The 12,263-nt window shown below is 53.6% G+C and overlaps 1 protein-coding gene across 3 annotated transcripts; it reads left to right on the top strand.

Moving 5' to 3' along the window:
• The first annotated feature begins 1,057 nt into the window (after positions 1-1,057).
• Positions 1,058-12,064, top strand: LOC146762638 (maestro heat-like repeat-containing protein family member 2B). 3 transcript variants are annotated; one of them, XM_085549871.1, is made up of 24 exons: positions 1,058-1,345; positions 1,642-1,751; positions 1,884-2,006; positions 2,142-2,307; positions 2,416-2,514; positions 2,646-2,797; positions 3,162-3,305; positions 3,835-3,927; positions 4,211-4,280; positions 4,396-4,509; positions 4,595-4,668; positions 4,975-5,094; positions 5,239-5,346; positions 5,533-5,692; positions 5,820-5,860; positions 6,043-6,184; positions 6,577-6,623; positions 6,949-7,056; positions 7,327-7,446; positions 7,645-7,767; positions 7,903-8,058; positions 8,279-8,401; positions 8,712-8,788; positions 9,202-9,446. In XM_085549871.1, the coding sequence occupies exons 1-24, from the start codon at positions 1,321-1,323 to the stop codon at positions 9,419-9,421; spliced, it is 2,715 nt and encodes a 904-aa protein (XP_085405997.1). In that variant the 5' UTR covers positions 1,058-1,320; the 3' UTR covers positions 9,422-9,446. The 3 variants fall into 3 exon arrangements, with proteins under 3 accessions (XP_085405997.1, XP_085405990.1, XP_085405985.1); XM_085549864.1 differs by lacking the exons at positions 1,058-1,345; positions 1,642-1,751; positions 1,884-2,006; ... (3 more) ...; positions 3,162-3,305; positions 3,835-3,927 and adding exons at positions 9,454-9,546; positions 9,834-9,929; positions 10,108-10,231; ... (1 more) ...; positions 11,007-11,159; positions 11,412-12,064 and having other exon boundaries at positions 4,232-4,280; positions 9,202-9,337; XM_085549859.1 differs by lacking the exons at positions 1,058-1,345; positions 1,642-1,751; positions 1,884-2,006; ... (4 more) ...; positions 3,835-3,927; positions 4,211-4,280 and adding exons at positions 9,454-9,546; positions 9,834-9,929; positions 10,108-10,231; ... (2 more) ...; positions 11,412-11,566; positions 11,713-12,062 and having other exon boundaries at positions 4,402-4,509; positions 9,202-9,337.
• Positions 12,065-12,263: the final 199 nt, after the last annotated feature.

Here is a 12,263-nt window from a genome sequence, read left to right as displayed (position 1 = left end):
GGAATTATCTGGCAAGTTGGACTAGATTGATTATGGGTCAAATGAATAAGAAACAAAAGCTGCGTGTAGCCGACCTTATAAGAATAATGTCTCATCAGCCAAAGAAAACTGATCTCCCTTTTCAGTACCAGTGAATTTATAATTAGTTTAATGTGTCCAGTTCAGGCACCCAGTCCTAGAAGATGATCTAGAACGATGGACACATGGCCTGTTTTATGTTGAGGGAACTGGGCTTCAGTCTGGAGACGGAGGCTAAGGGGGACAGTTTGATAGTTCCATACATTCCATACAAAGGGAACAGAGCCATAGATGATAACACTGTAAATGAGCAGCCATAAGTTAGGCCAGCTTCAGCTTGAACGTCAGGTGAAGTTAAGCCACTAGTGATAGGGCATTGGGCAGGCTTCCCAGAAAGATGATAAAATCTCTGTCCTTTGGGGTGTTCTAGATCAACTTAGAAAAAGCTGTGACAGAGATGATGTGGTGCTGAGCCCTCGTGCTTTGAGCAGGAGGTTGGTCAGGCTGACAACCAGATGTTCCTTTCAAACAGCAACAGTGTGGCTTTGTGACTGTATGATTTTTCTGCATTTGAAATCACTTTGATAGGAATTTAATGTATTCAATAATTCAATTGTTTTTGAAATGGATTGCAAAAGATGCAAAGAAAGAAGATATTTGTGTCAAGATGCACTCACGTGAATGATAAAAGTAAATGAATTCAAATCAAGCATTTCCTTTGTACTTTTAAGGTTCAGCAGAGGAGAAAAAAGGAAAATGTTTCTTCTTTTTTGAAAAATCAAACAGAAATGTCTACTTACAGGAAGTTATAAGGAAATGTCTACTTATAGGAAGTTAGGAAACTTCTTTCCTAATGGTTTTTAGCTCTGTTATTTATTTATTTTTAAGTCTGGTTAATGTCTCTGACATGTGCCCCTGGAAGAGAGCAAAGCTCTCTGGAGAGGTTGTCTGGGCATCAGGTAGGGGTTTCAGTGCCTCCTGGCATGGAGTTGCCAGTCACTAAGAGAATGCCAGATAATGGTATTCCGGGAGCTACATCCTGCCAGGGACTCTCCCTCACTCTCTGTCTTGAATCCCTGCTTCGGCACAGAACCCTGGAGCCAAGTGCTTTACAAAAACATGCTGTGTTCTGGGGCCTGCAAGGGTGTTCTGCTTGCTGTCTGGTTCTTTATGAGGTGAGACTCCTTGGTGTGATGTCACAGTTGTTGTGGCAGCCACGGGAGCGGTGGCCCAGTCTCTTGTGGGACCCGCAGGGAGAGGACCAGAGAGAGCTTTGTGTCTATCTGGAGATTTCCTGCAGTGATGGAGCGGCTGAGAGCCTTTCGAGGTGAGGTCCCTCCACCTCTCTGGACACAGTAATACTGCCTCAGCTCGTGTGTGCCACTAATGTCTATTTAGGATGTGCCAGCAGCACTGTCCTTGCTCTGCTGAATGCAGCCACCCACCATGGTTTCCCCAGTACCCCAGCAAGGGGAAGGCTCTCTCCCGTCTCCCAGCGGACCCACACACGTGCCAGAACAGCTCACCCCACGCTGTGGGGCTGAGGAGTGTTCATCCCAGAGCTGGCTGGATGCTTGGCGCTGGCTCCAAGCAACACCAGCAGCAGCTTATCTACTCTTTCAGGTCTCTTCGCCTGTGTGGGCTGCATGCCCAGATGTATGCGTCGCAGGGAGGCAAGCCCTGTCCCTTCCTGTGGCGTGACTTTGCTGCTGCAGCGCCTGCAAGACCAGGAGGTGAGCTGGGGACATCCAACCATCAATCCTTGCCCTGTCCCAGTGGTCTCGTGGTTGCCAGGCCCCAGAAGCACACTGGCATATTGATGGGTGGCAGCGGGCAAAGTGAGTGTGATTGATCCCTGTCCCCAGGGTGACCGACAGCAGGTTTACTGCGAGTTGGAGAGCGTCTTGTGGGAAGATGACAGCCGCCCGCCGTGCGGAGTGGTGAACCGGCTGCTGGCAGAGGTGTCCCAGGACCTGACAGCAGCTCAGGTGAGGGGTCACTCCCAAAGGCAAAGAGAGCCGCCTGCCCACATTGGTGTTCTCCTGGTGGACAGTGGTGGCTTAGCCCTTCCAAGGGCCTCAAGTAGTTTCCTGTGCTGTGTGTCACCAGTGACTCTTTTTCAGGGAGTGACAGACAGTGTAAGGATGGCTGCCAGCAACGTCCTGGTGGCTCTGGCCCGGATGAACTTCAGCTTGGTGATGGCTGAGCTCCAGGGCCACCTGAAGGCCAAGGGGGATATGTCCAAGGAGTTTCTGCTCATCACTCTAAGCAAACTGTTCAGAAGCTACGGTAAAGTGCCCTCAGCCCCCTCACATTGATGACAACTGGGGAAAGAGGAAAGACCCCACTTTGCAGCCCCTCTTCCCTCACTGCTGATGCTCTCCTTCCCCTCTGCAGCTCCACAGTGCATCCCCTTCATGCGGCTGACGCTGGCTGGCCTGTGCAGTGTGGTGGGCCAGGTGAGAAGTGGCCAGACCCTGAGCATCACTTGTACTGGTGAGTGCCAGCCACAGAGCAGGGGGGCTCGGGACAGCCCTTGCATCTCACCCTACTGCAGACTCTCAGGGGCTCTCTCACTATCTCTTTATTAATTAATTAATCATTTATTTGTTTTGTTTTTTTTTCAGTTGTGAAACAATGGTCAGAAGGAATCAAGTTTCACTTGTCCTCTGGACAGCAATGCCCCTGGCCTGCCAAAGAGAAAGAGCAGATCTGTGAGAATCTTTACCAGCTCTTCTGCTCTGTGCTGAGGAACTGGCAGGACTGCAAGGAGGAAAAGGTGAGCACTGCTGCATTCCCAACCCGGGATGGCAGTGTGCACATCTATGTTGGCAGCTCTGTCTGTGCCCAGCAGGCTGAGAGCAGAAGGGTGATGAGAGGGAGTGGGCTGGCTCTGCAAAGGGCCCTGAACTGGCTCTGTGCTTGGGGCTGGATCTCTCTGCCAGGGAGAAGCCTCATGTCACAGCACTGTGGTAGGGTGAGCTGGGGATGAAGGTGTGGGGAAAACCTTCCTGCCCTCCAGAGTGAGCCCATCTCCTGCTGGGTACAGGGATATGGGGAAAGGGAAGGGAAAGAGAAAGCCCTCTCTGTAGAAAGGGCAGAGCTTCAGTCTTTGACGCTGGGCCTCTGCTATCCCTCTCCAGGACAAACAGACCATCCTCAGGGCTGTGGCTGCCATGATGGCTGTCCTCCTGCAACAGGAGCTGCACCGAGAGCATGTCTGGGAGCAGCTCCTCTGCCTCATTCACGAGTATCAGGAGGTCCAAGACACCTGCAGGATGGCCAAGGTGAGATGTTGTGCAGGGCTCAGTGTGGATGTGGGGCCCATGCAAGTGCCAAGAGGGGACAGGGGGATGGAGGGAGGAGGCAAGGAGCCCTTGGGGAAAGAAGGAACAGGTGTTCAAGGGAATTCTGAGGCTTTCTAAGCTCTTCAGTCAGGGAAGGAACAATCCAGACAGGAGCCAGAAGGGAGCCAGGAGTCACTGGGGCCCATCTCCTGGGGATGAGAGGCTTTGCCACCACCAGCATGGGGCTCTGAGCACCTGAAGAGCTCTGTGCTAACAACTAGGGGGACCATGTCCAGTTGCATCTGATGGAGGAGAAGAGGGCTGCTGGGTGGGAAACTCCTGCAAAGGATGCCCAAACAGGGCTCGGTTGAGAGCAGAGAGACTCTCTTGGTGCTGCTGGGATGGGGGACAAACAAGAGCACCTGTGTGGGAGCTTCTCCCAGCAGAAACACTATTGGGAAACAGTGTCTCTCCTCCTGAGTGGCTAAACGTAGCTTCAGCCCTTTCTTCCTCTCCTGGTCTCTTGCAGAGCCTCAATATCTTCATGGAGGCCTTAGAGGGCATTGAGACACTCATTCCCAAGGACAAGTTTCTGGCCATCACCAGTGCTGTGTTCTATGAGGTAAGGGGAGCCTATCCTTGTGCCCACAGCAGTTTCCCTCTTGGCTAAGTCTCAGGAAGACTGCAGAGCTCTGAGCCTCTGACAGCTGCTCAGCCTTAGCTCCTGGATGCCTGTGGTTGCTCCAGAGCTGTGTGTTTGCCCCTGAGGATGCTGTGGAGCAAGCTGGGTTTTGTCTGTATGATGTCCTCTGCTTGAGAGTGCCAAGGGTGACAAGAGGTGGCAGCAGTTTCTTTTCCGTCCTCAATGCTGATGCAATTTCCTCAAATGGACCTTGTTCCCACAGCTGTCTTCCAACACCAAGCAGCACAGCGAGGCTGATAGTGCAGATCTAACCCACTGCATCCTGCTGCAGGGTAAGGAGAAGAGCTTTGGCGATGTTTGTTGGTGCCTGGTCCAAATCCTCTCTCACAAACCCCAGAAATGGGTATGAGTTTCTTGCTAACACAGCGTGGGTTTTCCTCCCTGCAGCCCGGATCTGCCCGGAGGAAACAGTCCTGTTCCTGCAGTCGCAGATAGGCAGTGAGAAGGAGGATGAATGCGTGACAGCCCTGGGATTGCTCGGTGCTCTGGCTCACTCTGGTGGTTAGTACCACGGGTCGGGACTTCCAGAGGTCCCTATTGCCATCTGGGTTGTGCCTCCACGCATACTTTTGCACATCTCTTGCAGAGCCCATGATGACAGAGAAGCTGCCCCAGATTGCAGAGGCTGTGCAGTGTCTGAGCAGTGACCTCAGGACACAGGTGAGCTGGTTTGGGAAAGTGTTTTTGGGTTGTTGATGCTGCTGCCAAGATGGGCAGGGCTGGGTTGACCAGAGAGACCCTGGAGCACTGACTACATGGTTGTGATGTGATGGCTCCTGTGGGGGGAGCAGGGAGAGTGGAGCAGGCAGGTCCCTGCACAGCCTGGTGCAAAGGCCTTTCCCTCACCTCAGGGACCAAGGCTCTTGTTGTTTCTGCTCATGCCCGAAGGGCTGCCATGATGAGCAGGTGGCTTCCCTTTGCCATCTGACCAGGAAAATCACACCACCCAAAATTGATCCCTGGCAGGTGAGGAGGGCCATTCTGCATTTCATCAAGGATGTGCTCAGTGTTAATGCCTGGAGCTGCTCAGCTTTGGATGTAGTGGGACACATCTTCAGTGAGTTCAGCCGCACCACAGGAAGAAGGGTAAGGACAGTGGGCAGCATCTTCTTTTGAAAGACCCGCGCTGCTCAGAGGCTGGCACAGAAATACCAGTGGGGCCACACCTGAGCTTATGAGAGGCTCCTGAGAACGTAATGTAACTGGCATTTTAATAACACTGTTGTGCAGGCAGCTGGAGACCTTTCTGCCCAGGAAGCTCAGGAAGAAGGAGATCTCCAAGAGCTGTGCATGGACATCCTGGGGTCACTGGATGTCTCTGTGAGTGGGATGTCCAAAGTAAGTCACACCCTGCTACACTGCCGTCCCTTGCCTTTGCACCATGTGTTCCTTGCCTCATTACAACACCCCTGGTCTGTCCTCCAACGTGCTCTGAAGCTCTGAAGCACACAAATTCACAGAGCCCTCTTCATCTCTGAGCAGAGGCAGGAATGCTGACATGCTCAACTGCCTCATTCCCTACAGCTCCTGTGGCCGCGGCTGCTGCTGTATGTGGTGCCAGCCCAGTACACCGGCATGCTGATCCCGGTGTCCCGCTGCATCCAAGCCCTGGCTGAGAGAGGGGACCTGAGAGTGCAGGAAGCAGAAGAACTGGATCCCCACTTTGTCAACTCCATGTTTCAAGGTAGGAGCAAAAACTTCCCCAGTAAGCTCTGCTGACCTGTGTTAGCACCCAGTAGGGACAGCAGAGGTACATGCGGCAGGGCATGGAGCGTCTTGACATCTCACTCAGCAATTCTTTCTCCTTGCAGGTCCACTGCTGACTCCCCAGACAATGCTGGCACGCCTGTTGGTGAGTAGATGCTTCAGAGCCTGGTGCCACGAACCCTGAGGAGGAAGCAGCTTGGACATGGGCAAAGCTGTTGGATGCTCCTTGCCCACCAGGGCAGAGCCAAGCTACTTCCCTTGTAGGGGAAGCCACTGCTCTTCTCTCCCGCTGCAGTCGTGATCTTGCTTCTCCTTGCTCTTGCTCAGGTGGTGGCAGGGAGCCCTTTTGCAGGCAGTGAACTCCAAGCTGCTGCCTTGCTGCTCATGCGAAACCTCCACAGCAGGATCCACAGAGCTGTGGGGGCCATGTGGGCTGCTGAGATCCCCCTGCTGCTGCAGTGCCTTGAAGGTAAAGTGCTGGTGGGGAGGGAGAGGAGGAAGCAGGGACGAGGAGTGAAAATGCAGCTCTGCACTGTGGCAGAGGGAAAGCACTGCCTGCAGTGCAGTACTTGCTCTGCTGCTGTTCCCATTCCAGGGAGACTCGGGGACACGGATCCTCCCAGGGATCTGCCCATTCAAGGACACAGATGGGCCCTTCATGTCCCCTGAGACAGCAGTCTTGGAGCAGTTAGTTCTGTGTTCCTGCAGGGACAGTGTTTGTAGGGAGGAACGGGTCATTGTGGAAGGGGTGCAGGTCCCAGCTTAGCAGTGTTGAGTGTCCAGGCCGAGCATGGTTTGCAACAACTCTTCTTTTGTGGCTTGATCCCAATCAAAGGTCTTTTGCTTCCTGTTGCTGTGCAGGGAAAGATGAGAGCGTCCCAGTGGAGTGGGAGTGCCGTCTGCTGAAGGTACGGCATTGCTGGGAGGTCCAGTGCAGAGAAGTGCTTGCCTGCCTCAAGGAGCCCCGCTCCTACACAAGTCACCACTGGACAGCAACAGCCTCTCAAATACTGCTGAGGAGCAGCTGCATGCCTTTGCAGTGCTGCTTCTGTCCCAAGCCAAAGAAGGGTCTCATGAGAAGAGTGGCAGGCAGCTTTAATGGGAGGGAATGCTGGGGGGAGCTGGGAGAAGGACTGTTCATCCAGGCAGCTCTCCCCAGAAGGCTGCGGCAACTTGGGAATGCGGGAAGAGGCAAAGAGCAAGGGATCATTGGCTTCTCCTGTTCTCCAACAGTTCCTGAGGGCATCTCTGGTGACCATGGAGGATGAGGACTGGACCGAGGCCCTGAGCTGTGAGCTGAGCCGATGGCTGAGCAGCTCTTCCAGCAGCTCTGGAGAAAAGGTGGGTTCTTCCTGGCTCTACCCAGCGGGGCAGCTGCAGGTACCCAACTGGGGCTGTGGCTGGTGCTCTGCACACTTGGGCTGCTCACACTGCTTCCCCAGCCCGTGCCCACCAGAGAGCCTTTCCATGCAGTCTCCCCAGGGGCTGGCTAAAGCTTGGACCTGCAGCTGCTCTCAGTGACTCCCAGGGAGTGGGTCCTTCCCACCTGGCCCTCTGCCATCAGGTCAGGCTGATGCCACATCTCAGCTTCTTCCTTCCCTTCCCATGCAGTCTTTCCTGTACAAAGCTCTGGGGACAGTGCTGGGAGCTTGTAAGAGAGTCCTCCACATCCAAAAGACGCTGCTGAAGCATCTGATAGAAGCAAACGCAGAGAAACCATCTGAGGCCCAGGTGAGCTCTCCTTCCATCCATCTTTGGCCATCATCCCTGGTCTGTCAGTGAGGCAGGGGGATTCTCCTGGCTCTGCTCTGGGCCTTTCAGTCTCCTCACTGCTGCCATTTCCCTCAGGCGATGACTGGCCCAATCACTATGGCTGTCCGTGCCAGTAGGTTCAGGCCTGCGCCAACTGCCCCTTGTTCTTTTGTGCAGGGAATGATCTCTCTTCTCAGCCATGCTGCTGAGAGCAACTTCCACACAGTCCTGGACACACTCAACATGTTTGCGTCCAAGCTGTGCAAAGGCCAGAATGCGAAGATTTCGAAGCGCAAGAAGGTGAAGCGTTACGGGTTTCCACCTTGTCTTTCTTGCACCTTATTTTCACAGCAGCTCCTGCCTAGGGAGCCCAGGTGCATCGTGTGGCACTGGAGGCTATTGAGTGAGTATCTCAAGGCATTTCTCCCCACACAGATGGAGTTGGACAGCACGAGAGCTCATGCCACACGCAGCACTATCATGCTTGCCTATGGCAGCTTAGCACTGCGAGCCTCCAAGGAACAACTGCTCGTCCACCTGGAGGGAGACATTGTGGGCAGCATCCTGCTGCTTTACAGCTTCAGCTGCCAGGTGAGAGGTTGGGGTTTGCCAGGGTGTCAGAGAATCCACTGCAGTCCCTCCATGAAGGGGGAGGCTGAGATGGGCCTTCTCTTTCCAAAGGTCCCTCGGGGAATGGTTTGTGCCCAGATGAAGATCCAAGCCCTTCCGTTAGTGTTGCCCCAGTGTGTTCCCCTTGCAGCCCTTGGCCCTTCCCGCAGTTCAAAGAATGTTCTTTTCTCTTGGGCCTCAGGACTTGCAGAACAGGCTCGCGCTGGTGCAGAGCATCACTGACTTCATCTCTGCCTTCTGTGCTGTGGGTGATTCTGCCTGTTTTAACCCTTCCTTGAAGGACAAGCTGCGGGAGATCCTCATGGTGAGTGCTTAGAGCCAGGGTTGACTGTAGCAGAGTACTGGGCTGTAGCACAAGCCTCGCTTCCCTGGAGGCATATAGGTCTCCCTCAGTTTCCATGTCTCCAGCTGGTGGGGACCTTGGGTGCTGGCAGGAAGAGGCTGGTCATCGATCTAGGTGCACCAGCTGTGAAGCTGCTGCATCCTGCAGTGCTTCCGTAGGTAATGTGGGATTGATGGGGCTGATGTGTGGCAGTTGTGTCTGTCTCTGGGCTGGGTGGAAGAGCTCTCGTGTGCCACTTACCACTTTGACAGTGTCTCTCTGGGACTTTCAGGACTTGCTGAGGAAGTATTCTTTGGGCACTGTCTCCCCAGTGCCCCTCAAGGTGGTTCTGGCCCTGGAGCAGTTGAGGTAAGGGTGGGAGCCTCTGGGGTTGCAAGGCAGGATTGGTGGTCCTCCATTTGGGTAGCTCCTGGAGGTCTGCAGGGGGCAGGGGTGAGGAGCCACATCTACAGGAGAGTTGGCTGTGATGTTGTGCCCAGCAAAGCTGAGGTTCTGGGCAGGGAGAAAAGCTCTGATGCTCCTGTCACCAGGCAGGGAAGAGAAGGGAGACCCGGGGTCTCCTTTCCTTTGGAGGGGGAGGTGGTTCACTGCTGCCAGAGAGGAGGCGGGTGTTGCTGGAACTAAAAACAGAGCTCAGCAGCACAGGGTAGGACTGCTGGCTTTGCAGCTGTCCATTAGGAGAAACTGATGTTGTCTGAACCAGTCTGGAGAGCACTGGTAAAGGCTCTTTTTGCTTTCTCTTCCTTTTTTCCTCCTGTCAGCAAGCTGAAGATCTTTTTAAGAAGCAAGGACATGTATGATTTCTTGGTTCTGTGCTTCAAGAACATTGTGATGCACCCTTCAGCGGAGATGATGACGAAGATCAGGAAGTCACAGCAAGCAGCTCGGTATCTCCAGGTAACCTGCCTTATCTTTTCCGGCCACCTCTCAGTCAGAAACCTACCTCAGCAAACACGACCCATGCTCTGGCAGCAGCCTTGATGCCACACCTCAGTCCCTTCTTCTGCTTTCAGCTTCAGCAAACATCATTGAAAGCTCTGGGCCGGCTCATGGTGGTTCTGCTGGAGACAGAGCCTAGCCGTGGCTTCTTCCAGAACATAGTCCATGTGAGTATGTGTGGGGCAAGGAATATATGATACCTGTTGATAGCAGGGACAGAGATCTGGGGACTGAGTGGACAATGAGAGAGGGAGAAATCTCCTGCTGACGTGCCAGCTCACTGCAAGCTCATAAATGGGCAGAGAAATGGGCCCTGCGGGGGGAAAGGCACAAGGGGGGCCACGTGGAACCACAGGCCAGGCCCTGAGGGAAAGTACTGGAAAAGGAGGGACAGAGAGGGGTGGCAGGAAAGGAAAGAAAAGACATCCACAGTGAGACGGATGATCTGCCTTAGGTCTTGCAGAGAGCAATGACTTCAGAGAATGTATGGGAGCGTAAGAGAGCTTTGCAGACCTGCTCCTGGCTGCTGGCTGCTTGTGAAAAGCTTCAGGTGAGTAAAGAGCCCCTCTGCATGTCCCTGGCTCCCTCCCCGGTGCCCCTGAGTTGGAAGGTGAGTTCAACCCGGCTGTGCATGCTGTGTCACCCACCACATGGGAAGGCACAGGCAGGAGAAGCAAGGGAGAGCTGGGGCTGCCTACAACTCTTTTTCCTGCCTTTTACTCCTGCAGAGAGGAGATGCCTGCAAACACTTTGGCACCTTGGTAGGATTGCTGGCACCTCTGACATGTGACGCCATGCTCACATCCCGTCAGTTGGCCATTACCTGTCTGAGCTCCCTTCTCCGCATCCAAGGTGAGTAGAGCAGGCACGCGCAAGCCCTCTGCTTTCCTTCGCCGCACCCAGAGTCCCATGGGCTGGGGCCCTGTTTACAGGAGAGAGAGACAGCGTGCACAGCCCTCGTCTTGTCCTTGCCTTGTCCTGTCTATCCTCTGTGGAAAGAGGTTTCGTTTCCAGAAGTATGACTTTCCTTTTTTCTCTGTGCTCTTTCCAGACAAGGTGACCTACACAGTCATCAAGACAGGAGACATCGGGAGCCTGTGTGAGGGGCTGAATGACTGCAGCACCATCTCTCAGCTCCAGACCTCGTCCAAAATTGCAAGAGTAAGTGGACCCAAAAAGGAGTGGTGGGATCTCCGTGTGTGGGCTTCTGCACATCCCTCTGCTCCCCCCAACCTCTCACACCACTTTCAGAACGAGCTGTCACCCTGAGATCACTTTTCTCAGCAAGTAGCAGGAGGCTCTGAGCTATGTCTGGCCTTCAGGTGCCCAGCACAAGGAGCTGATGTGCATGTGTGTGTGTGGCTGTGCATGTAAGTGTGTGCACGTGTATGACTGTGGCTGCTGGGGGGAGGCTTTGCATGTAAGCAAACAACATGGGTGGAGAAGCTGAGAGAAGGCTCAGTCACTGTAGGTATGAATAGCAGGGTATGGACAGCAGGAGTGTTGTGATGGCCACTTGAATGACCAGCAAGATGCTAAACTGAGAATGTCCTCAAGACCGCTTTGTGTTTTGAAGAGCTGCTGCAGATCTGTGATGGGATCTCTCCTGCTTCTCATTTCTCTGCAGATCGTGTGCAGAAACTTCCCCCTGGAACATGCCACAGACTTCATGTTGGCCATCAAGGACACCTTCCAGAAGGCCAAAGGAATGCGTGTGCGTGCTGCTGGGAAGTGGATGATCACCTTTCTGCAGATGAATGGAAAGGACATCCATCAGGACGTAAGTGACTTTCTTCCATGTGTCTTGTACTCTGACTGTTGCATTACGCCTTGTGCTGTTTGCCTCTTGTGCTAAAGAAGCATAGCCTGAGTGCAGAGCCAGGGTTTGGACAGAGTGGCTGGCATGAAATGTAGGCGTAGGCCTTGGCAGCATGTCAAGGGAACAAGCACTGCTCATGTGCTGAATGTCCATGGTTAGGTCCTGCAGAGTCAAGGATGCAGCAAGTCATTCTTTTTCGCCTACTTCTTTCAGATGCTGGTGATCCTCTACATTCTGCGCAGCTGCACATTGTCCTTGCAGCAGAGCACGTTCATGCCCTTCCTGTTCCAGGCAGTGGTCATTCTCACCCGCTGTAATGCAGAGGTCACAGTTGGCCACTTCTCCCGGCTGCCTGAGTCGACGGACAGGTATTGGCACTCCTGCCCTTGCTGTTGCTGCTCTCCCAGTTGTAGCTTGCCTCTGTCAGAGGGAAGCAGCAGCTTTTCTTTTTCTTCTCAAAGTCTGTTTGAGGTGAAATTTACTCAGTCACAATTTGAGGCTCTCTTTTTTCTAGCGAGACGTGGAGGATAATAAGAAAGTTTTGTCTTCAACGGTGGAGCCGGTAGAAGAGAAGAGAAGGGAAAGGAAGGGAAGGGAAGGAAAAAGGGAAGGAAAATAGGAAGGGAAGGAAAATAGGAAGGAAAAAGGGAAGGAAAATAGGAAGGGAAGGGAAGGAAAAAGAAGGGAAAAGAAGGGAAGGGAAAAAGGGAAGGGAAGGGAACGGAAGGGAAAGGAAGGGAAGGAAAAGAAGGGAAAAGAAGGGAAAAGAAGGGAAAAGAAGGGAAAGAAAAGGGAAGGAAAAAAGGGAAGGGAAGGGAATGGAAAAGAAGGGAAAAGAAGGGAAAAGAAGGGAAAAGAAGGGAAAAGGAGGGAAGGGAAAAAGGGAAGGGAAGGGAAGGGAAGGGAAGGGAAGGGAAGGGAAGGGAAGGGAAGGGAAGGGAAGGGAAGGGAAGGGAAGGGAAGGGAAGGGAAGGGAAGGGAAAGGAAGGGAAGGGAAGGGAAGGGAAGGGAAGGGAAGGGAAGGGAAGGGAAGGGAAAGGAAGGGAAGGGAAGGGAAGGGAAGGG

This window comes from Coturnix japonica, chromosome 1 (genome assembly GCF_054131305.1).
Source record: "Coturnix japonica strain WE chromosome 1, WE-NBRP24, whole genome shotgun sequence".
NCBI lineage: Eukaryota > Metazoa > Chordata > Aves > Galliformes > Phasianidae > Coturnix > Coturnix japonica.
Note: the sequence above shows the minus strand (reverse complement) of the source record. Positions and strands in the feature narration are given on the sequence as shown.